Source organism: Xyrauchen texanus, chromosome 25 (genome assembly GCF_025860055.1).
Source record: "Xyrauchen texanus isolate HMW12.3.18 chromosome 25, RBS_HiC_50CHRs, whole genome shotgun sequence".
NCBI classification, from domain to species: Eukaryota; Metazoa; Chordata; class Actinopteri; order Cypriniformes; family Catostomidae; genus Xyrauchen; species Xyrauchen texanus.
In genome coordinates, this window is record NC_068300.1 from 21,392,856 (window position 1) to 21,419,095 (window position 26,240).

Consider the following 26,240-nt stretch of genomic DNA (forward strand, 5'->3'; position numbering starts at 1 on the left):
CTTACTACCCAGGAACAAAAATTGTGTTACATAGTGAAGTTAATGAAATCAAGAATGTTATAATGTAATCAATAAAAGTACCTCATCTAAATACACACATTATAAAATGTACTTTAATCCAAGTAAAACAACAGCCTAGTGTTTGGATGGCATTTGTGTTTTGTTCCCTCTTTTTGCTTTCTGTCCACCTTAACTTGCTTTTACTGTTTTTGTAAAAGATTGTATTTAATCTTAACTATTGTATAGGATTGTTTTTTTTTGTTTGTTTTTTTTTTTGCAGATGGCACTTGGTTTGGTATTTTGTGATATTCTGACATTTTAAAGTGTGAATTAAGTGTCCAAATACACTTTGGGGGCACTATATTTTTTATTTTGAATCACTGCAAAATGTCATGGCAAGTTATGGCAATTTATTGAAATAATGATGAGGAACAGCATTAGTCATAAGCAGTAGCTCAGTCAGATTCAGGTTATTCTGAGCATAATCCCTCATAATAACTTTGAGTTCAGCATTGTGATCTAGAACTATTGCTTAGTTCTTTCTTGATGTCATCTGTCATCTTTTTCATTTTCTCAGGTTCTTTCTTTTCTGTCCACCCAGTCTGGAGGGAGTATAGCTTAGCCAGATGAATCTTGGACATCTTGAGGTGGCAGCTCATGTGCTCCCCTTTGTTTATCTGGTGGCCTTGAGTGCCAAGCCTTTGTGTGGATTTTGAGCCTTTGCTTACTGCTGGTGTAGACAAAGACCCGATAGCACTCATTACCGGTACTGATTGTGGAGGTGCGTTGAGTTTGGAGACCATTGCAGGTGGCTGCCAGGTGCAGTTTCTGAGCCGCAACACTACACGAGCCTGGACAGGCTTGGGGTGGTGTGGTCGAGGTTGATTTGTTTCATTTGATTTGGACGTCAGGTTCTTCTTGGTTATGGCTGCTGCTCCTAAATTATGCTTAGTTGGTGGGCCCGTATTGGCCAAAGTAACATCTGAGAAAACAAGTGTGGCTTGAGTTTCTGTGTTAGCACAAATTTGAGATTTGCTGCCACTATTAGGTAATTTCCCTGTTGAGGATGTTGTTGTTGTTGTTGTTGTTGCTGCTGCTGCTATGGCTTTGTCGGTTTTGTTGGTGTTATTGTGGGTGGAGTTACTCTTTAGTTGGAAGGTCGAGAGGGACCCTGCAGTTTTGTGCTTTTGGATGGTTATGGCCGTAGTCTCACCACTGTACAGCAAAACAAAGTCTCTTTGACTGTTCAGGGGCAGCAGCTTCAGTCCACAGCAAGACTTGTTAAAGATTTCCAAAGTTAGGTCTGAAAAAGCAAGGGTGCCACTTTTTTAAATCTACAGCTTAGTGTTGTCACACCTTATTTTATCATGTACCATGATCACAAACAATTAATTTCCATAGTGCTTACACATATACATGTTTCCTATAAACTAGGAAAAGGGTGTTTTACTTAAAGGTGCTTGAAACAATTTTTTTTTCATGGAAAGGTATGTCACAGTCAACTCTTTCTGCCTGCCAATAATGTTTTTGCATTTTCAAAGTATTGTTGTTGCAGAGAATTATTTAGGCTTAATGCAATTTCTATGCCATGTTGCTCATAGCAGTTGTCAGTTGAGGGCGCTGTTTTGCTGCTGTTTTTGAAAACCACTCCTGCTAGATATCGGTCTCAATAAAGCTCAATAAAATAAATGTATCTTTGGAATGCAGGGTTTTGGAAAGAATGGCATAGCTAATCTAACAGCTCAAATTAAGAATTCTAGAATGGCCAAAATTGCTTACAGCACCTTTAATTTAGAATTAAGTGAAATTTCAAAGTATAAAACACAAACCAAAATGCATTTGTTTGCACAGAAATTACATTAATGTGATTTTAAACTGACAGTACAGTATGTAAAGTATGTATTAGTTAAACATATTTAATGTATTCAGAGATATCTTTTTATTGAATAAATCTAACCAAGGGTCTCAGAGACTGTCCTAGGCACCACATCTTTCAGTACTTCACAGTTAGTATGCAGCGCTGGGTTACAGTTCATCTCTAGCAACCAGACCTGACCAAAACAAGTATATATCACATCACAATCAATCTACATCACAAGTTACAAAGAAACAATAAGTTTTATCAAGTGTTCTTTCCTCTATGACAAGTACAGAACAAACAGAATGCAATGAATTTACAAACTGTAGCAAACATTATCCAGTAGAGGGAACCCTTATCATACCATAAGTGCTCTATTCATTTTTGCCGAAAGGTAGTGTGTAAACATGCCAGAAATTCACATTGATTGTGAAATGCGTGAACATACCTGTGCAAAGCAATGAATTTAAGTGCTAATAGAAGACTTTAAAGGTGCTGATACTGCTGTATGTGATACATGCTATTCAATCCATGCTGTGCGATATTGTCACTGGTTGTTACGTGTGAATCTATAGTGATCCGGTAACCTGGAGACCAATATCTCTCTGGCCTGGGGAAAGTGTGTTTACGCTGACAAATGGGTTGCCAGGCAACTGCTTGGCAAGGATTTAATTTAGGATGCTCCATAGAGAGACAAATGGCCTCTGAACATCAGGTTTACAGAGAACCATTCCAGCATAAGAAAACTGTATCACAATTGTCTTGAAAAAACTAAGGAGATTACAGAGCAGATAAATTCTTTGATTGTAATACACATTTAATTCAGTGTATAGTTCTAATACTAATCTCCTGTGTCTGGCTCTGTAAACCCTGCCAGGTTATCACACACACACACACACACACACACACACACATGCACATATCAATAAAGGAGTAATCAATTATTTTTGTGTGCATGTGTCTCACCTTGAAATCCTCATCAATCAAGAAGTCACAGCCGATTAGGTCAAAGTAACCAAGTTTGCAGTCCAGCTTAGATTTGACAGACTGAAAGCACTGCATAATAATGTGCTGCATTCTTTTCTGCAACAGCACAATTTTAGGGCATAGTTTAATTTCTGAAAACCACAATCAAATATTAATTTACTGTTTAACATGTATTATTAGTCTGTCAAAATTACTATTTTGTGTCTAACAAACACACAACTGTACTCAAAATAAAGCAAGTTTGTAAGACTTTGCTATTCAGTCTTCATCTTTCTCCATTAATGTATGGGAAGAGCTTCCCTTTTACATTCCATACATATGAGACTATTGTTACTATGACAACAGTGCATCCTTTGCAAGTAATTTAAATAAATCTACATGCAGAAACTGCTAAATGACATGTAGATCCCACTAAGTCCTTTAGACAGATTAAGGTCACAGTTACTGTCGTAACCTCCATTCCCTGAGGGAGGGAACGAGACGTTGTGTCGAATGAAGTGACACAAGGGGTCTTCCTTGGGAGCTTCGCATACCTCTGAACTTGAGAAATGGCCAACGAGAAATTGGCAGACAGAATTTGCATGTCCTGCCCCCGGACATACGGGTATAAAGAGAAGCGGGTGTGCGTCTGTCAGTCAGATTTTTGCACTGAGTAGCCGAGAATAAGATATGGCCGTTTACAGTGGTAGGACTAGTGTAGTGGCAGAAGGGACACAACGTCTCTTTCCCTTGTTCCCATTCCAACGTTGTGTCGAATGAAGTGACACAAGGGGTCCCATTCAAAAGCGGCATGCACTAGACCGTGTTACGTGAACTGCTGACACAGGTGCAAGCAGGCTGCTGCGTGCTAGAAGCAACTGTATTGGCTGCATGTAACCCTCCCCATCGCCCCCAAAAAAGATGTCACCCCTGAGGGAGCAAGCATGGGGGCAAGCCCGGCAGCCGCAGCCTTTTCTCTCTCTATGTTTCTCGCATAGAGTGTGAAGTGGCTGGGGCTATCTTAGCACTATGAAATGCGTCGGGGAAGGTGGTCTTTCCCGATCCTATTCTTTCAGGGGGAAAAGACCCTGAGGAGGCCACATCCTGCCCAGACTAGGGGGCGGTAACATGTGGCAAATACACCACGTGAGTTGTGAAGCCGTACGTGGGAGCGGCACGGTGGTAAGTCCTGCCTGATGAGGGAGGAGCTCTACAAGCATGGCGACCGGGGGCAGTGGGACTATGAAAAAACACAGGATGAAACCGACTCAATCCTGAGATTGTAGAATCTCGCAAAGGTATTGGGTATTGCCCAGCCCGCTGCTCTGCAGATGTCTGCTAGGGAGGTGCCGTTGGCCAGTGCCCACGAGGATGCTACACTTCTCGTAGAGTGTGCTTAACCCACAAGGGGGCTGGCACGACCTGTGTCTGGTAAGCCAGCGAGATGGTGTCAGTGACCCAGTGAGCTAACCTCTGTTTGGAGACGGCATTCCCTTTCCGCCATCCACAAAGCAGACAAAGAGCTGCTCAGAATATCTAAAGCTCTATGTACGGTCCAAATAGATATGCAAAGCACGTATCGGACAAAGCAAAGAAAGAAGGTCCTTCCTCAGGGGGATTTTCCAGTGAGGTGCTGTCACAAGGAGCGTGAGATCCAAGAACCAGGTCCGGATGGGCCAATAAGGAGCCACCAAGGGGACCTGTTCCTCGTCCTCCCTGATCTTGCACAGCCCCAGTGAAGGCTCACTGGGGGAAATGTGTACTTGTGCAGCCCCCAGGGCCAGCTGTGTGCCAACACGTCTGTCCCGAGAGGGGATTCTGTCAGGGAGTACCAGAGCGGGCAGTGAGTGTTGTCCTGGGAGGCAAAGAGATCTACCTGTGCCATGCCGAATCAGCCCCAAATCAGCTGGACCACCTGGGGGTGGAGCCTCCACTCTCCACTGGGCAAAACCTGTCACGACAGTGCGTCCGCCATTGTGTTGCTGTTGCCAGGGATATGAGTGGCGTGCAGCGACCTGAGTCGCCGCTGACTCCAAAGCAGGAGATGTTGGGCGAGTTGTGACATATGACGAGAGCGCACACCGCCTCTGTGATTTATGTACGCTACAGTCGCGGTGTTGTCTGAACAGATCAAGACGTGCTTTACCTGAATCAGTGGAAGAAACCTCCGCAGGGCAAGGAATACATCCAGCAACTCTAGGCAGTTCCTGTCCAGGAGCCAGCGGCAGCGTGCCCGTTGCACACGGTGCCCCAACCCTGTTGAGAGATATCTGTGGTGACCATGACACATCTGGACACCTGTGGATACCGCAATCTGTGGGTACCAAGAAAGGTAATTGAGTATGTGAATGCCCCCTTCCCATAGCGGGGCAAGGGCTGCCTCTGTGACCTTGGTGACCACGCAAGGGGACAGGGACAGGCCGAAGGGGAGGACCTTGTACTGGTATGCCTGGCAGTTAAACGCAAACTGTAGAAAGGTTCGGTGTCGAGGCAAGATGGAGACATGGAAGTACGTGTCCTTCAGGTCTACTGCCGCGAACCAATCTAGCTGTCGAACACAGGTTAGAATCCATCTCTGCATGAGCATTTTGAATGGGAGTTTGTGTAAGGCCCTGTTAAACTTGCAAGTCCAAGATTGGTCACAACCCACAGCCTTTTTCTGGTACGATGAAGTAAGGGTTTTGAAACCCTTCTTCATCTTGGCTGGAGGGACGGGCTCTATTGTGTCCATGAGAAGCAGATTTGTGATATCTGCCCATAAAGTGCTGGCTTTTTCAGCACGTACGGAGGTGGCGCGAATACCGCTGAAACGAGGCAGGAACTGGGTGAACTGAATCACGTAGCCGAGTCGGATGGTCCTGGCCAATCAGCGCAATGGGTTGGACAGCGAAAGCCACGCGTCCAAACTCCATGCAAGGGGCACTAGAGGGATGTTCGGTTTTGATGTACCGGGTGGGGCTTTGCGGCGGGGGGGAGCAGGTAATAGCGCTTCGGGAGGCAGAAGAGCGCCCCGAGGCTTGAGTGCTGAGAAAAGACTCAAAGCACTTACCTTGCTCCACGCACCCGGCAGGGGGAGGGTTAGAGACTGAGGAAGAGGTCCTGGAAAGGCGTCTTCGGAACTCATCAGCGCTGGCCTGCCGGGGCTGAGCAGTCGTGGGTCTGGAGACAAGGTGACTGTGTCCGGGGAGCCGGGACTGTAGGATTTTGGAGCCAGGGTGCTGTGAGAACAGCCGCTGCTAGATGACCCAGGGAGTGAGGAAATTGCTCTTTTATTGAGAATGTGGGTACTGCAGCCCGAAGGCGGTGCGGCAAATGAAAATAACGAGGATTCTCCTCCCAGCCCTCCACCGGGGGGGTGGAGTGGTCTTGGTATCAGCCCGGAGCAAACGTCTGACTGCCTGGATCACCCGTCTCAGGAGCGCCTAGGAGCTTTCCTGTTCCTGGAAGGGGTCCTGGAGAAGGGGGGCGTGGAGAGCTGGGCCCGCTGGGGCTGAGAGCTGGGCCCACTTTGAGACAGAGCTGCCTATTGGTTGACCACAGGTGGACACCCGGCGGGCATGATTTGAGAGATCTGAAGTGGCATTCACCTTCAGGAAGGAGAGCCGCGACCGCAATGCTACCATGGTCATGTTCTCGCAGTGAGTGCATAAACCATCCACAAACACCGCCTCAGTGTGATCACTGCCCAGGCACACGAGGCAACGTCTGTGGCTGTCGGTTTTGGAGAGATATCGACCGCATCCAGGAACCACAGAGGTAGAAGGGCATCTTGAAAAAGACGCATCCTGAAAAGGCGTTCAATGTCTGTTTATTGCTCTTTTATGAGTGAAACTCAAAATCGTTTAGGAGGGGAAAACACTCTTTTAGGCAGTGAAAGCACCGTCGAAGTGCCCAGGGGTGTGGACTGCACAGCGTGCAGAGAGAGTGAACGCCAGCTGTAAATGCGCCATAGGATCCAATAGCAGTGCTTCTTGCCAGTAGAGGTGAGTGGAACAGTGGTGAACTGAGCTTGCTGTTGCACAACTGCTTGGCTCCGAAGAAATCTGACTGACAGACACACGCCCGCTTCCCTTTATACCCGTATGTGGGACATGCAAATTCTGTCTGCCAAATTCTCATTGGCCTTTTCTCAAGTTCAGAGGTACGTGAGGCTCCCAAGGAAGACCCCTTGTGTCACTTCATTCGACACAAGGTCGAGTGAGTGACAGAAGGCGGACAGATAAATTTAGTAATACATTTTATAATTTCCACTGAGTACACTGACTGAGCACTTTATTGGGAACTCTATGGTCCTAATAAAGTGGCCGGCATGGTCTTCTACTGTTATAGCCCATCTACCTCAAGGTTCGATATGTTGTGCATTCTGAGATACTATTCTGCTCACCACAATTGCTCAAAGCGGTTATCCGAATACTGGAGCCGGTACTCGAATCAGTGTGGCCATTCTCCACTGACTTCTCTCATCAATAAGGTGTTTCCATCTGCAGAATTGCCCGCTCACTGAATATTTTTTGTTTTTGGCACCATTTGGAGTAAACTCGAGAGACTGTTGTGCTTGAAAATCAGCTTGAGATCAGCAGTAACAGAAATACTCAAACCAGTCCATCTGGCACCAACAATCATGCCATGGTCGAAATCACTGAGATAAATTTTTCCCCACTCTGATGGTATATTTGAACTTTAACTGAAGCTCCTGACTCGTTTCTGCATGATTTTATGCATTGCACAGGTTTGGCTGGTTAAATAATTGCATGAAGAAGTAGGTGTACAGGTGTTCCTAATAAAGTGCTCAGTGAATGTATATCATATTAAAACTGCCCTAGGCCACCAACCTCCCTGGATTATGGAAATTCGCTATTCCTCTTTGAAGTTTGAAAAATTACACAACTCACTGCAAAAGGACCCAGAGCCCAGTCTTTGGGTAGACCCTTTGGCACCATATACATTTCATTAATATACGTATTGAGTTGCTCCATGGACCAAACTGTCTCCTCTTTTAGTAGACTGTAGAGAGGGTTCTTCTTCTGCATGTACTGAAACATACAAAGTAGAAGTCATACTATGTGATAGTATTTTACAGCCTATAAATAAACAATATAAACAATAAAGATATTAAAATGCATATTATCTTACTTGATTGGTCAAGTGGCCCGTGAGATTGTCGGAGTTGGGGTCATAAAGGTTACATGTCAATCGGACGTAACCATGGCGAAAAAACACCATGTATGGCGAGGTGCAAGCAATTAGAAAGTATGACCGCACATCAAATTTCCTGCCGGTTAGTAGCAATGGGTTCTCGATGTACCTTTAAATGATAAAAAAAAGAAAATAAAAAGTTAAGCATTCCAGTATTGGTTTTTACTTGCAATTAACCTGAATATTTACCCAAATGAGTGTTTAGGCTTGCTATACAGTATTTACATTTATGCATTTTGGCAGACGCTTTTATCCAAAGCAACTTACAGTGCACTTATTACAGGGACAGTGATAAGCAACCTGGAGTTAAGTGCCTTGCTCAAGGGCCCAACAGTGGCATCTTGGTGGTGCTGAGGCTTGAACCCCCAACCTTCTGGTCAGTAACCCTGAGCCTCAACCACTGAGCCACCACTGCCCCATGCTGTTTAAAAAACTAAAAAACTAATAGTATAAAAAATAATTATTAAATAAGTGTTCCCTGATTTGACATCACTGTCTGTCTGCAGAGAAGATGTACTGTAACTTTATCCATGGCACAGCATTTTGGAATTGTGACTGATTTTTGAATGACATATTTGTGGAAACTGGCCATGAATTGTGGCATAATTATACAAGACTGAATCACAAAATGATTACAGGCATGTTGCCTTCTGAAATTGTTGATTTTTTTACCCACTGTTGAACAACCCGGGCCTGTGGCATGCTGAAAGTTGACTTTCTGTCAGACTGCTGCTCTATTGTGTTTTGCAGTCTTTCTCTGAATCCTGTAATGTCTTCTGGTGTCCGTAGCAGGAAAATGCCACGACCCTGGTTAAGTCCTGTTGGCTTGCAGATCCACAAGCTGGTTTTATCATTGCATACTCCTAAAACCCACATTCACAAGTTCACATTTTCATATAATCCTTTAGTAAGATAAAGGTAGGCTAAAAGTTTTTGCAACCTAGTCTCACAGAATGAACAACATTTTTGCAAACTGACTTTTACATGCCAAATTCTTCATTTCGCTGCAGTTTCCAGGTGAAATAAACACAAGAGCAGGGTTGGGAGGATTACTTTTAAAATGTACTGTTTTCCACTACAGGTTACAGAATACATGCTGTAAAATGTAATTTGTAACACATTCAGTTAGATTACTCAAGGTTAGTAATGTAATCTAAATATTTTGGATTACTCCTGCACTGGTATATTTTTTCATTTGTATTGACTATAAAAATCTGCCAGTACAGTAATTTACAAAATACACATGTTAAAATATATTCTTAAATATCTTCAATATCCTAAATATCTTATGCAGTGTTGCTTCTAAAACAAAATAAATCATATTTAATGATGTTTAAATATTTTTACAGAAAAACAATACAAAAATTCTCATAAACATTAAGAATTTTGCCCTAATATCAAAGGTCTTACTAGAGAGAAAAAAACATTATGATCTAACGTGGATTTTCTTGATAAAACAATATGATCGTTCCTGCTTTTAGCATAAAACTATATGTTCACATGACAATTTACACAAGGTTTATTTCTATTTCTGCAGTACCAAACGTCTCTATATTCTTGTATGAATGTAACGCATCTTAAGAAAGTATTCACCGCTGTTTAAAAGCTTTTTGAATTGTATCATTTATATGGATAAAATTAAACAAAAGACAATAAAATGCAGTCATCTCTTCATCAATCAAAATACTTTTTAAATGTAACTGTATTCTGATTACCAACAATTTAAGTTGTAACTGTAGTGGAATACAGTTACAAATATTTTGTATTTTAAATATGTAATCCTGTTGTATGTATTCTGTTACTCCCCAACCCTGCACAAGAGGCGATACAGCCAGTACTTGAAGTGGGGCAGTATGCAATACCTGCACTTCTAAAATTTTGTACCGGCAGTTTTTCTTTCATACCACTACTCATCAGAATCTCTCGGTATGATGTAATGTCTTTATTTAATGTAAGTCAGTGATATAATGCAGCCCGCCACTTTTAACTGACCTTTTATCTGACCAAATGATAAAATTGTAGTAAACATCCGAACGCTAAACTCAGTGGTGAGTTTAACAACACTCAACATGTGCAACAGCATCGGTGCGCGTTAAGCGATCCTTGGTCCAGTGCCGGAGGAGCGCACGTGCTTAAGCTTGTCTGGACATAATTCATTTTCATTCTTCTCTAAAACATGTTTATGTGGCTGTTTATGACTTTATAAAACATATTAATTTTACTATTTTACTATTAAAACATATACTATTACTCACACATTACTATGATATGATATCGAAACACTTTTACTGTAACGTGTCATTTGAAAAACGATACATTTTAATGCTTGTATTTCAAAACCGCCTACACACTTATTCCAATGTAATTATCTTTTGTGTGGTAGCTCACCTAATAGAGTGCTAGACTTTGGACTTGGAGTAGGCCTACTGTGGCTCAAGCCCTTACAAATATTCACCTGAAAAACCTTGTCTAATTACTGTACTATTTATCACGCGTTTTTAGCTGCGATTATTTTCAATGTATGGAACTTTTAATTAAACATGATAAAACATAAAATGCACCACATTAATGTTTTTCATAGCCAGTCTGCTCACTTTTCCTCTTACCGTTAAAAAATGCCTCTCTCTCGTCTTTCATATCCATGCGGAAGGTGACAGGAAAATATTCCTCCATTTTCATCCTCCTGCAACTTGTAAACAAATTCCGGTAACACTTTATAATAACAGTACATAATTAATCATGAATAAACATCTGAATTAAGAGCTAATTCTGCATAAACTAATGATGAGTTAAGGAATGGACTAATTGGGAACTAATGAAGAGCTAACATTAACTACAACATGACTCATATGAATTCATGAATTCATCACTCAATTCACTCGTCATCCAGACCCTAGAAATAGGAAGGTTGTCTTTATGTTTATGGATTTTTGTTACATATATTTCTCAATATCTTTCATTTTTCAATACTAAACCATAATAATGAGCCTTTAAAGTATTAATTTTACAAGCGCGAAGTGAGCCGCAGTGACACCGGCAAAAGCGGTAATGATCCTGAATGTGTTGGAAAACCAACAAGGAGACCGTCTGAACATTTTGTTATTTTATAGAGAGAAATGCACATTATGCCGAGTTTACACAACACGATTTTAAGCCCGATTTTTGCTCGCCTGCAGTTTTGAGGAGATTGCCAACAAAAGCCCGAAATCGTAGGCAAATCAGAGCTTGCTCCCGTGAGAGACAAATTCAACGTATGAATTATCAAAAACGCAATTTGAGAGAAGAGCCGACACCTCACCGATGTCAGCGAGATATCTAGGATGTTAAATATCTTGACCTGTCTGCAATTCCAAATTGTGCAGTGTGCAATATGTTTTGACTGAATACAACTGCAGAGTTGACCCACAGCCAATGAGAGAGCAAGAAACAAAGCACAGGAAGTTTCAGTGGGAGGAATCCTGATTTACCTGCAACAAAACATCAACTAGCATGGCTGCGATATCAATAAAGTCTCATTGGACTGAAGAAATGGAGGAAAAATTTGTGGAACATTGGCAGTTTCATCTGAACTGTACCACAACTGGTGGAGAAAGAGAAGTGTTGGAGAGAAACTGCCAAATCTCTTGGACTGTCAGGTACGCAAATAGGATGATTTTTCAGTAGGAGGTACTTTTTCATATTGTTACCAATAAAATATATGAAAACATACACATCATATTCTGAAATGCATAACATATGATCATGCATTTGTTTTCGTATCACTTTTCGCGTATACTCTGTTGTGAAATGTAATTTGGAGTCCAGGCAGAGTCGTCTAGGATTCGTCAATAGTGAAATGTCTTGTAGTGTGTTCACCCCTGTCGCCGATTCGTCATGCAATTTGAAAACGCTACGACTTCCACGAGAAGACAGACAGTTGTGTAATATGAAAGGTACCACAATCCGATGTCTTTGAAAGTCGTGTAGCGTGTAGGAGGCATTAGGGTTGTGCTGACATATGATGATCTAGGGGATTGACGATTGCCAGAGTGATCGCCAATAGCTGATGCCTTTGACGATGTCAAGACGACATTTGGCTCGTTTTCCCATGTATTCAATTATTATTATTATTATTATTATTATTATTATCAGTCTATTATTATCAAATTAATATTATAAATAATTTGCCTATTGTCATACAGACATGGGCTTGAAGAAACACTTTATTATATTATTAAGAATTGATGACAGAAAAACCATCTATGCGCATGACACGTATGAACGTATTAGCATTAGCACTAAAATTATCATTTTTAGCATTTCCACATCAGGCGATAGAGAGAGACGAAACGCACCTTGTAAATAATTTAACAGTGTCTTGTATGTCTTAACAGGTATGTTTGAATTTCTTTTGAAAATATTTGTATAAGTTTTAAAAGAGATTTTGTTCATTTAATGCATCTTCATTTAAAGATTTTCAGTAAAAAAAAAAATTTCAAATAAGTAGATCTTAAAAAAATCTTAGTCTTTATTTCACTGGTGCATGTGTATTAAATTATTTGTCAATGCAGCATAATTTCATGACTTTACGTGGCGGGGCACATCATTATGAACTCATTATTAACTATGAACTATAATCAACAGATGACTTGTCAATGCAGCATAATGTCATGACTTTACTTGGTGGGGCTCAAAATTATTAACTACCAATGAACTATAATCATCAGATGACTTGTTAACGCAGCATCATGTCATGACTTTACGTGGTGGGGCACATCATTATTAACTCATTATTAAATATGAACTATAATCATCAAATGACTTGTCAGTGCAACATGATGTCATGACTTTATTTGGTGGGGCACAAAATGATTAACTCATTATTAACTACCAATGAACTATAATCAGCAGATGACTTGTTAATGCAGCATCATGGCATGACTTTACTTGGCAGGGCACATCATTATTAACTCATTAACTACCCATGAACTATAATCAATAGATGACTTGATAATGTATCATCATGTCATGACTTTACTTGGGGGGTGCATCATTATTAACTACCCTTGAACTATAATCAACAGATGACTTGTTAATGCAGAATCATGTCATGACTTTACTTGGTGGGGCACATCATTATTTACTACTCATGAATTATAATCAACAGATGACTTGTTAATGCAGAATCATGTCATGACTTTACTTGGTTGGGCACATCATTATAAACTTACTATTAACTACACATGTACTGTGTTTCATCCAAGTTAAATCACATATTGTTTTAGCATCATTTGGTTTGATTGTCATGATGTAAAATCTGAGATGCGGACATAGCCTGCATTTATGGGTAGGACCAAGGTGAGTATGAAGGGAAAGGAATGGAGAATCATACAGAATGGGTTGAGATCAATTAATATAATTAAGAATAATTATTGGTGGCAATCATTAAAGGAAAAGTTCACCAAAAACTGGAACTTCTCATATATTTTACTCACCCTCATATAATTCCAGATGTGTATGACTCCTGCAGAACACAAATATTTTTAGAAGAATATCCCAGCTCTTTAGGTCCATAAAATGGTGAATGGTGACCAAAACTTTTAAGCTCCATAAAGCACATAAATGCAGCAGAAAAGTGATCCATATGACCCCAGTGGTTAAATCCATGTCTTCTGAAGTTGTCCAATTGCTTTTCAGTGAGATCAGACCAAAATATAACTCCTTTTTCACAATAAATTTCCTTGGCCATCATGATTTCACACTTGATTACACTTGCATTGTATGGATCTACTGAGCTGAGATATTCTTCTAAAAATCTCTATTTGTGTTCTGCAGTCAAAAGAAAGTCATACACATCTGAAATGGCGTGAGGGTGAGTTTATGATGGGAGAACTATTCCTTTATGTGCAACATTTAATAAGGACGATCCAAGCAAATTATGCAGAATTATCCTGTGCCATCCAGTGATGTTTGCGGTGAAACTGAAGACATTTAAATGTATATATAGTACTGTGCAAAAGTCTTAGGCACATAGTACAAAAGCATTTGTCTTAAGATGGTTATTTATATCTTCAGCTTTAGTGTGTCAATGAGAAATATAAATGTTAGTCTCCGAAACATTACTTTTGCAAATAGAAAATATTAGAATAGAAGGACAGGGAGCCCTGCAACAGATGTCATGGCACCCACAAAGCCCCTTACTGAACATTGTGTCAGTCTGAGATTACATAAAGAGAAAAAAGCAATTGAGACAGCTTAGATAGATTGTTGCAAATTTTTGGAACATCCTATCTGCCAACAACCAAGAAAAACTGTGTCCAGGTGTACCTAGGAGAATTGGTGCTGTTTTAAAGGCAAAGGTGGTCACACCGAATACTGATTTTGCTTTTTTATGTTTACTTGACTTTGTATGACATTAAGTGATAAATGAAAACTATTTATGTCATTATTTTTGAAGACATCCTCACTATGCAACATTTTTCACAAGTGCCCAAAACTTTTGCACAGTACTGTATATGTATTTTTTTGATAATAACGTCCATAGTAAATTATGCACATTTAATTCAAGGTTGAAGTACTTCTCATTATTTCTTATAAAGACTGTTTGATTTAGTTTATTAATTGTTAATTAATGCATTAACTATCAAACATGTACCAACATGTAATTAAAGTGACCGTTATTAATGCATGAATTCATATGACGCATGTTGTAGTTAATGTAAGATCTTCATTAGTTCCTGATTAGTCAATTTCTTAACTCATTAATTTATGTGGAATTAACTTTTAATTCTGGTAATAATACATGATTTTACATGTACTGTTATTATAAAGTGTAACCCAAATTCAATAAAAAATGAGAAATTAAATAAGAAAAGATTAATATTTTAGTGGAATTTGTTTTGCATGAACAAAACTAAATCCAACTGTAATAATCTAATCATGCTATCAGATGTTTTTGTTTTTGTATGACCTTGCCGCTTTCATTATCAAAAAACAAACAAACAAAAAAACAGCCAGGTTTTTAACCTGGTTCTACATCCGTAATTGACTTTGCTGCTGACTCTCTCAAACTCCCGTAGGCTGTTTAGAAGGCCAATCTTAGTGGTCAGGACCTTGTTATTGGGTATCTGGTATAGCAACTGTCCACCTGTATTAAAATAAACAGACAAAGTGTAGAAAAGTATTTAATGGATAGTGTGAACTTTAAATAATGCTACATAAATCACCTGCTTTGAAGTTGTAGTAGGTAGCAGGTGATTTCTTTTCACACCACTTCAGCTTGAAGTCCAGCCTTGTCTTATCATATATGCGCTGCCAGCCTCGACTCTCACAATATGAAACAACTCTAAATATCAAATCAGATAAGATAGCTTTGTCATGTTTGGAAGGTTTTTACATTTTTTTGGATAATCGTTAAATGTCAAGGGGTTGTTGTCAGAACAGGCAAATCCCAAAATCACAATTTCGGTAACATTTAACAATAAAGTTCTGGAATGAAAAGAATTCCAGAGTAGACAAGTTGTCATGAACTAACAATGAATATATATTTTTCTCAGAGTTGTTCTCTCATCATTTACTCACCCTCATGCCATCCCAGATGTGTATGACTTTCTTTGTTTGCTGAACACAAATTAAAATGGTTGAAGAATATTTCAGCTCTGTAGATCCTCACAATGATCTTCAGTAGCGATATTATAGGTGTGGGTGAGAAACAGATTGATATTTATGTAATTTTTACTATCAATCTTTCACTTTCACATTCTTCTTTTGTTCAAATTCAAATTCTTTGTACATATCGCCCCCTTCTGGGCAGAAAGGAGAATTTATAGCAAAAAACTGTATCTGTTTCTCACCCACACTCTTCTGAAGACATGGATTAAAAAACTGGGGACTTATGGATTACTTTTATGATGCCTTTATGTGCTTTTTGGAGCTTCAACCCATTAACTTGCATTGTATGGACCTACAGAGCTGAGATATTCTTCTAAAAACATTTTGTGTTTAGTAGAAGAAAGAAAGTCATACACATCTGAGATGCATGAGGGGGTAATAAATGAGAGAATTTTAATTTTTGGGTGAACTGTTCCATTAAGTAGTTAACTTATACAATGTTTCATGTTTTTGTACTATTCTATTTCATTGAATTGATATCTAGTCAGGTTGTGGGCTAGGCCAGTGCAACACAGCAAATATATATTTTTTAAACATTTGCATACATTACATGCTTTTAAACAAAATGGAAAACCCACTTGTAAAATATCCTTTAATCATGAATAGGTCTATCTTAAATTACACCTAAACATCCCATCCCAAAAACCCTAGCCACAGGGTTCTTGTTTACTCACATAGAGGCCCCATTGCTCCCCCCAAAGAAGAAGAAGGGTCCAGTTCCCCGTGGATCTTCAGGACGCTTGTCTCTGTCCCTCTCAACAAATGAGACACTCACTAGTCATTTACACACAAAGAAAAACAAAATCATTGGTGAAATTAACTGTATTATCAAAAATATAGTATTTGAAGCACAGGACTACTGTGTGAATCACATAAAATGTAAAAATGTATATAATCCAGATAGATAATTATCTCATGAGAAAATAGGTATTCTTGTGTGAATAGTGAATTTTACAACAGCATGTGTTGTGGCAGGGCCAGTTCTGAGTTCTGTAGTGGGAGACACCTGATACAACAAGGTGATCAATTATTGTCACCTCCTCTGCCTGACCGTTGAGTACACACCCAGCCAGACTGAACCCTGTATCATGTTGTCTAGTTTGTTTGTTGGCACTGAGCCTCTTCACAGAACAATGAATAAATACAGCAAGGTCTCATGTGCTTTAACTGTCCAGACCATATTTTTAAGAAAAAAGCTAAACTAGAGCATGCTGGAGTACTACGTACAGTACAACATCCATTACTTTTTTCATACTGAGCTAATTATAATTTTTGTGCACTAATCATACCCCTAAACCTAAACTTCACAGACAGATTTTCATTAAAGGAATAGTCTCCCAATTTTTTTTAAACATTCTCTCTTCATTAACTCACCCTCATCCCAGATGTGTATGACTGACTTTCTTCTGCAGAACACAAAGATTGTTAGAAGAATATTTCAGCTCTGTAGGTCCTTTCAATGCATGTAAATGGTGAAAACTTTGAAGCTTTAAAAGGCACATAAAGGCAGCATTAAAGTAATCAGTAAGGTTTCTGGCACTATAATCTCTTGGCACAATAATGATTTCAAGCTCGATAACACTTCCTAGTGCTTGACGCATCAGCAGAGTGCTAGATGGTGCTAGGATGTGTAATCAAGCTTGAAATCATGATCGCCAAGGAAACTGCTGATGTCAAGACATATATTCAAAAAGAAGTAACATTTTGGTCTGTTCTCACCCAAAACCGATTGGATCGCTTCAGAAGACATGGATTAAATCACTGGAGTCGTATGGATTACTTTTATGTTGACTTTATGAGCTTTTTTAGTTTAAAAGTTTTGGTCACTATTCACTTGCATTGTATGGACCAACAGAGCTGAGACTTTTAAAAATCTGTGTTTGTGTTCAGCAAAAGAAAGAGAGTCATACATATCTGGGATGAGAGAATTAAAACATTTTGGGTGAATAATTTCTTTAAGACGTAATTTAGTATGTTAATTGCAAAGCTGTTATCCTTGTGGGAACTGTTTGTTTCAGGTTTTACTTAATTTGTGGAGACCAGCTCGTATGTTTACATAGCTATCTGACCAACTCTTACACATTACTCATAAATACCCGATTCTAATTGATCAATCACAGCATTTAGTGGATTGATATTTCTGATTGCACATAATGATTGCACATCTGGGGATAAAATTATATTTCACCGGTCATCTTTCATACTTCTGATATCATTCTGCGATCCAAGTTAATTAATTAATTTGAACTCAAATAAATATTTCATGTCAATTTATTTAAATGTAAATGAGATTCTGGAGTCTCTGCAGTCTTACTTTTCATATAATAACATTTTTCAACTCAGATCATTATTTCATGTCCATTTTTTTTGCAAGTAGCCATTTAGTCATTAGCGCAAAATAAACCCCGCCATGGTGATACAAGACCCCGGATGTCATCAAACTATAGTAAATCCTCCCATACATACACTTACACACCTGGCAGGGGTCCATCCGCATGTTTCACATGCCCTTTGTGCATCTTCTGAGTGTCTCGCCTTTGCCTCCTTGTCTCACTGTTTTCCACATTCTGCTGTTCATCTCCATTCACATGCAACAGCACAGCCTCAACGTCAGCATTCAATGGTCTGCCCCTCTTCTCTTCTGATTGGTCCTGGTCCTCCATCGTCTGTTGTGTGTTTCTCTGGACATGCTGTCTATCCTTTCTATGTGTGGCACCTGTCTCTTCTCCCTGCTGACTCTCTGATGACATCACTGTCACTCCCCTGGCCTAGACCTGTGAAGAAGGGATTTTTCCACAAGCACTGTTGTAATGAACTGCCCACCAGTGCCCGACTGACCTCTATAGACCCAGCAATCCGAAAAAAGCAACATCAGTTATGCATAGCTGCTTTTCAACTTTCCATTTATTGGGGTCAACAATAACAAATTAATAACAAATTAATTACTTGAGAAAATAACCTTGAATCTGTTGATTTGAGTTGTAATATAATCTTTGTACAAAAAGGTAGCACACCATTTCTCCAAAAATGCTACAATTTATTCTCACCACACTGAATGTAGCAAAGATTGCAACATGCACTTATAAGACCAATAAGATAATATTTATCTAAAGAAAATCATTTTGAAACATGTTTCAGTATGCATAAGCTATTATAAGCTACACTGAATTAAGTGAACAGTTTCTGTTAAACTTACAATGCTGTTTATGGAGATATTCTTCTGTTCCTCTAAGAGTTTCCCTTGATAACATCTAAAGTGTCCATACTTGTAGGTGATATGGCAGTCTAACATTGGTTACTCAGTCCATGCACTTAAGAGACTTTTGGAATATGCAAAGTACTAAACTAACCAGGCCAATGTAAACAACTACTTGTTACCTGGGAAATGGTTGTCTTAGCAACAGCTTCTAATGGTGGATAGAATCTCAGAACAAAAGAAGAATTACTACAGTAAATTATTCCCAGTGTTTCCAACCTACCCTGTGGGTTTAACATCATTCATTATTAATTATCTTACAGATTACCATTTTGGCAGTAATATAAGAATGGATTTTCAACCACAATGAATTGTGTGCATTGATGCTTTTTATCTCTTTTAAGCTATTGTGTGCAATTAAGTGTAAAATCATATTATCCTATGGGAAATTCTATCAAATGTTGCTTGAAACAAAACATCCCCGACCTCACTCATTCTCCCTCTCTAATATTATACTATGACATGATTAATCTTACTTTTAAAATGAAATTAATGTCCCACAAAAAGTCTCAGTAATTTGTTTTAATTGCTTAAATTGTATAGAATCTTACATTAAATTAAACAAGGGCAAACAATCTAAATTTGTTATAATCATATGATGATACTGGTTTGGGGTGGTGCATAAAAGATTGCGTTGTCATTAACATAACACAAAAGGTAAAACATCGAACAAAGGAAAAACCCTCAATAAAGGCTTCACAAATATCTACCCCAAACACACCTGTTTCTATGCAATTACCCACATAAGAAAGATATACGCTAAACAGTCCTTGATAGAACATGCTCTTGTTTACACTCTAATTGTCCGTAAACTATTGTGTTGTATGCTATGAGTCTTACAACAAAGGAGAGAGAGAGAGAGAGAGAGTGAGAGCGAGCACTTTTGTCATTATGTTATGACTAGTTTTTCAGCTTTTGAGTTATTTTTTGTCTTCACTAGTTTATTTGAAATGGTCCTGCAGTGTAACAAATACAATTTAAAAGTACAAATATTTCATCTCTCAATCAATATGAGGTCATAAAACCTGCATGTACAGTCGGCTTATTATTAGAGAAGTAGCAAAATGCTGTGTAAATTAGTTATAGATGAACTTCAGTATGTACTTAAATATCCACTTCAGCCAGCTCACTGTTTGTTCATTCTAAAGAATCTCGTCACTGTTTTACGGGGTGAAAAAATGCTCCAAATGATTCAGTCAATTTGAGAACCCGTTCAGATCATTTGGGGTTTTCATTGAAAATAACCAACTGAAAAGTGTGATTTATTTGCTAATCAGGCATCGCTAGTTCTGATTCTAAACAGAAAACAGGAAATATATTTAAAAAAAAAAAATTTTTTGCAAGTTAACACCGCTTCCTTATGAAATAGTGACTTCCCTGAAGTCTTCCCTTTACATACAGGGTTTGTTAATGTTAAGGCTATTATCTGGCTGACATCTGAGGATTTTGGCATAACTGTGTTTCAGTTGCTATTCGGTAATGTAGGATAAGTTGAGGCAGAGTTCTGGTGCTGCATGCGCCAAAGTGTCTGGCTGTTTTCTGGCTGATATCTGGGGATTCTGGCACAATTGTGGTCCAATTACGGCTGCATGCTGGGTGGACAGGATAAGTGTGCCTGAGCGTTGGTCTTTTTCTGGCTTGGATACGGCTTACATTCGGTAAGTGACTTTTAGGCCATGTTGGACTGTAATTCCATGTGGTATGTGGGCCAAATTCACAGGCAGAATGCAGCCAGATTCAGGCCAAAATATTTTTGCTATTTGGGTTACTGAGTAAAAAAAATAACCAACATTTACTTAATAACTCCCGATTAAATTCCACTCAACACCTGCACAGTTCCGAACAAAAAATGGGCTCGAGACCCGTGTTTTGCCCTAGCAATGCCCAATCACTTGAATGCAGATACATATTTTTCTTTGTAATGTATCTAGGGGTGCTAGTCATTTCCCACATATCCTAAATTTCAGGGTGGCTCACAGACAATGTATAAATGACTGCTCTTCATAACAACTGACTCTGGAAGACACACCCAGACACCAGTGGCAGTTAACTGTAATCCCACTCCTGACAATCGTTGGATATTTTTGCCTTAAACAGGCACCACACAATCCAGTTTCTGCTAGTTTTTTTATTGTTATAAAAGTTATAAAATTCTTCTAGATGTAAAATGGAATAAACAAAATGATGTAATTAAATAACAACAATAACAAGAACAACACTGACACTAGTCAGTAGTAGGCACTAGTAGTACAAATAACGATAAAACTGATTTAGTTATTTTTAATAATTAGTTCATACATATATTTACATGTTCCCAATGTAGTGGCCTCATGTCTTCAAATATGGCTTATGTACATGGCTGGTTTCAGCCACACCTTGCCAGTAGGCTGCAATCTGATAGACACTGTGTACAGAGTGGTGTGCAGGTGGACAAAGAAAACAGGTTTGTTTTACAGCCATGTAACTCACCTGGCTCACCATCTGGTAGAGCGTCTATGTGTTTGAGGGACAGAGCGAGAGACTGTGTAACAGGGAAGACCGTGAGCAAGGTAGCTACATTTTTGGGTACTACGCTTTCTCTCTCTACAACTCAGTCATAAATCAGGAAGTTCTGAACAATACATGGGCATAGAAAACCCAGGACTTACTGCCTATAAATCTCTTTGACAGTTTACTTGGTGACAAAACGAGAACTCTCAGACAATGTTTTTTTTTTTCTCCCACTCACAATAACTTTGTCACCCATTGGAGTGTGAAGGAGTGAAGGTGGGAGGAACAATGTATTTTCATACTTTAACAGTAGGTGAAAGAGAAACGTTATATTGTTGTCATGTCATGCCAACAATAACTTGTTTGTTAGTCATCGCAAAACTTAATTAATTTGGGTATTAGGGAGGGAAATGGGGGGTGACAGGGTTAAGGAGGAGCATTTATGAAAATGGAATGCATTTTTAGGCACATTTACATAAGCATTTACACAGAACTTTCAAGATTCAACTTTAGTCTCCTGAACCATCTAAAACACTTGATTTGAGAATGTGTGGGGAAATAATCATGGAGTTCCCTATCAGTCTGAGTACTACCTATTCACCCCAGAGGTATGTCACAGCCGTTTAAACACGTGTTCATCTCAACAGCCTGTTCCACTTCATTGGCAAACCTAGGTTAAACTCACCCTCTGTTGGCTGGAATCTAGTTTGACAACATCTGAGCATGCACAGACCAGTGCTGGAATTCTCCACAATGCTTCCGGCAATGTGGAATTCTCTTGTAATTTCACACGATGGTAGGCCATCCTGCTGTCTTCAGTTTAATGTACATGTCACTCTGACATTCAGAAACATGTATTTTGTTAGAATTTGTAAAATTTAGCAGGTTTTTCGGTTCGGTTTTCTTCCCATCTCAATGTGTTAGCATTTTCTTGTTTAAATATCTATTATGTGGGGTTTGAATTGCTTCTGAATGCAATTTTATAGAATTGCATTGAAGTGCCTAGTGTAAATGGTCTATTTCAGGCCAGTGCCTAGGGGGTAATGCTTTAGATCTGCTAAAGTCTGTATCTTTGTCAATACAAACACACATAAGAGAACAATGGCAATCTGATGTAGAACTATCTTTTACTGAAAATAAATGTAGCCTAAAACTGAAAAAGAGCATTATCTCTGTTTTTCCTTTTATCCTTTTTTATTATCCTCCCATTCAACAAGGACAAAATTGTCCTTCCTTATCCTGCACACATGAATTTGCACACTGGAGGCAGATACTTGTGCAGATAATAATCAGTGAACAAACTGATTGGATGATGTTCAGGATTGAGAATGATGTAAGGATTTATGCATAGGCAAGTTCAGTGACATTCACGTAATCTTGGTGACATTCACATAATCTCAATAATATTTCCTTTGTTAAAGGTTTAAAATGGGTTAATTAATGTCATTTATAAATGCATTATAAATCACTGAATAATAGAAGAGCAACTTTTATGCAATACCTGTAAAATAGGAGGCCTTTTCACCTTTTTATGCTATGAACTCAACATAAGTTACTTATTAAAATGTATCTTAATGTAAAGTTGACACATATGCAGCATTTATTAAATAGTTGCCAAAATTAGAAGCATATGTATGTGGTTTAATGGAAATCAAGCTTTATTGTATGATATATGCTGTGAGTGGGCAGGAAGACCTGAAAATTATTTTTGCAGAGGACTTCAGGGAACTAGGATAAGGTATGTTGAGACACCACTCTAAAAAGCACCATTCTTTTAACATCAGTATGACAAGGAACAACATAATCACACGGGAAGTTGGCATGTTGTTTCCGAGAGTACCAGTACCCTAGGACAGGCCACATTATGCCGACTCACTGACAAGTGTCATCTCCTATCAGACATTTTTGCATTGGCTTCAGCAAGTTTACCTTCCCTTTTGGGGTAACAGCAAAACGTGTTGCGTCAGCAGCATGGGAGACCCGGATTTGGATTCCGTGTTGAAACCAGGAAGTAATCATATTCGTATAATCAGTGACGAGCGCAATTTGGAGGTTGCATTTTTCCCTCTAAAATTACATTTTTACTCTACTGTTTGAGGTTGATAAAATATGCATTCCTCTTCTCTGTATTACAGCCTGTACAGCTAAAAACTTAAAAACTCGCTCCTCCATGGACATTAGACCCAAAATAGGGAGCTCCCACATGCCCAAACACCCAACAACACTTACCGCTTTGGCACTAGGGGCGGTGTTTCGAGTTTCAGTAAGCACAGACTGATTTTAGTTACAACCTTATTTCTGAAAAATTTGGAACAGTATGAAAAATCCTAATAAAAATAAAAAGGAGTGATTTGTAAGTCATGTTCACCCTTTGCTATATTGAAAGTACTTCAACTAAACATTATATGATGTTTTTCCTTGTGAATTTCATTGTTTTTTGAAAATATACAGTAATATCAAATAAGAGGACTGCAACATGCTCCAAAAAAGTAATTTAAGACTAATACCAATTTGATGAGTTGAAATAACAACGCGATTTAAAACAGGATATGTTAAACAGGTGAGGCAATCATGTCATAGCATATAGGGAGCCAACAGATGCTTCAGCAGATAATCCAGCACTTTGAGAATGATGCTCCCCAAAGACAAATTGAAAGGATTTTGGACATTTCACCCTCTATTTTGATGTTCAAATCTCAATGCTTAAAGGGCAAGATAAATTCCACTTTCTAAACTTAACAAACTTGTGTCTTCAGTGCCCAAATGCCTAATAAGTGTTATTAGAAGAAATGGTGATGTTTCACATTGGTAAACACTTGACTGTCCCAACTTTTTGGAGCATGTTGCAATCATCTGATTTGAAATTACTGGACAATTAAAAAAACAATGAAATTCACAAGAACAAAACATCATATAATGTGTAGTTGTAGTGCTTTCAATATAGCAAAGGGTGAATATAATTTACAAAGCACACCTTTCTGTTTTTATTGGCATTTTTCATACTGTTCCAACTTTTTCAGAATTGGGGTTATACAAAAAAGTCTGAATGTTTCAAAACAAAATGATCTGTAGCAAAATGACATATTCCTTTAATTTAATCTCACTACAAAATTCAGTTTTTGCTGCATTGTGACACAAATCATCAATTATGGCATTTGATGTTTTTTCTAATATGTATGATTACGTGTTTTTTTAAGCATTTATAACATTTGGCTAGTATTGCATGAAAGTCACCATTTTTATTCATGTTGTTATAACCGCATATCAACTACATTAGTTTACATGAACTAACCATGAACAATACTTTATGAATTATTTAATTGTATTAATTTATTAATCTTGGTCAATGTTAATTTTAGTATATACTAATACATTGTTGAAATCAAAAGTTGTATATGTTAACAATAATTAATGCACTATGAATTAACATGAACTTACAATTTCCAATTTTATATTTTATTTAATATTAATAAATGATGTAAAAATATATTGTCTATTGTTATTTCATGATACCTAAAGTGTTAATTGATGTTATTGAATGGAACCTTATTGTAAATGTTACTGATTATTAGTAATCCATGTATAAATGATGTATTAGTCATCAATGAATCCATTTATAAACCCTTAACAAATGGAACATTAATGTAAAGTATTATCACAATGTACCGATAAATAGTTACAAAAAAATTTAACTACAGATATACTTCTAAAATTAATTTGCACTTACATAAGACACTGAGAAAATAATAAAATGACAAAACAATGTCATTGCATTGGGGAAATAACATACAATAGATAGCCTGACAGGAAAGAAAAACCCCAACCCGACCACATTTTCTCCACAATGATTCTACTTCAAAGAGTCTATCACCTGAGCACTTGCCGACAACACAAATCCTGTCTAGTGTATCCCATCCTAAACTATGAATAATAATTATGGACTGCATCCAACAGAATCTCTCCCTGAAGCCACTTATTGTGAGTTTTCCAAAATATTTGCATTAACATCAAAATACTTGAAATTCGTTTGCATGCATGTTGCATTCTTTTGTATGCATCTTTAATATATAGTATCCTATAATATATTAGTATTAATATAATAGTACAGAAGTGCTAAATAAATGGCCATTGTGTTGATTTTGTATCATAACTTGAAAGAATCAAACGAGAGCCATTATTATCATTTTAGATTAGAATTTTAATAAATCATATATTCATTCACAGTAGAATGCAGTAGAGCAAATAAACAAAGGAGTACAAAGGTAAAGGGTGTGCATTTCTTTTACGTATAGTAGTCCTTGCACCTAAGTATGCTAGAGGCCTTATTAGCAGCGTGCTTTCTAGAGCAACACAATGAGCTTCTGGCAGAACAGGGCAAATTGAGGGAGTTAAAAAGGAGCTCTGTTCACATGTAACTGGATCTGCCCTGCTCTGAGGCCAGGCATTCCGGTCGACCCACCAAAGAGTCACATGAACACAATGACCAGGCCAGCAGCAAAGCCAGGACCAGATTTACTGACAGTTATTAACATACACCTTACCTGACTGCTGAAAACATGCCTGACTGACTCAGTATCATCTAAATAAATGCCTCAGACACACTCACTTGAAGTCTGAAGTGCTTTCATTTTTCCTTTAGCTTTCAACACATTACAATTGATATTCATCAGTTTTATTGCTCAATTCAACATATTTGCAAATCTACCACAGCACAGTTAGTTGGAAGGAAGCCAGTCAACATACTGTTACACAGTGAACACTGTGGGCCTTTTCCCATTTGGAATTGAGTTACTATGGCAACATTGGAGGATCATTCTGTAATCA

The 26,240-nt window shown here is 38.4% G+C and overlaps 1 protein-coding gene across 1 annotated transcript in view; it reads right to left on the reverse strand.

The window, feature by feature from the left end:
- Positions 1–249: 249 nt before the first annotated feature.
- The window catches only part of ttll10 (tubulin tyrosine ligase-like family, member 10), a 35,068-nt gene continuing 9,077 nt past the window's right edge, over positions 250–26,240 (reverse strand). The window contains exons 2-12 of the mRNA XM_052091864.1: positions 18,147–18,444; positions 16,345–16,444; positions 15,226–15,344; positions 15,026–15,146; positions 10,627–10,709; positions 8,697–8,883; positions 7,958–8,129; positions 7,717–7,857; positions 2,825–2,941; positions 1,958–2,051; positions 250–1,303 (exon numbers count right to left, since the gene is read on the reverse strand). Of these exons, the coding sequence (XP_051947824.1) occupies positions 507–1,303; positions 1,958–2,051; positions 2,825–2,941; positions 7,717–7,857; positions 7,958–8,129; positions 8,697–8,883; positions 10,627–10,709; positions 15,026–15,146; positions 15,226–15,344; positions 16,345–16,444; positions 18,147–18,420 (2,205 nt within the window). The 5' untranslated portion in view covers positions 18,421–18,444 and the 3' untranslated portion in view covers positions 250–506. The remainder of the gene's footprint in view (positions 1,304–1,957; positions 2,052–2,824; positions 2,942–7,716; positions 7,858–7,957; positions 8,130–8,696; positions 8,884–10,626; positions 10,710–15,025; positions 15,147–15,225; positions 15,345–16,344; positions 16,445–18,146; positions 18,445–26,240) is intronic.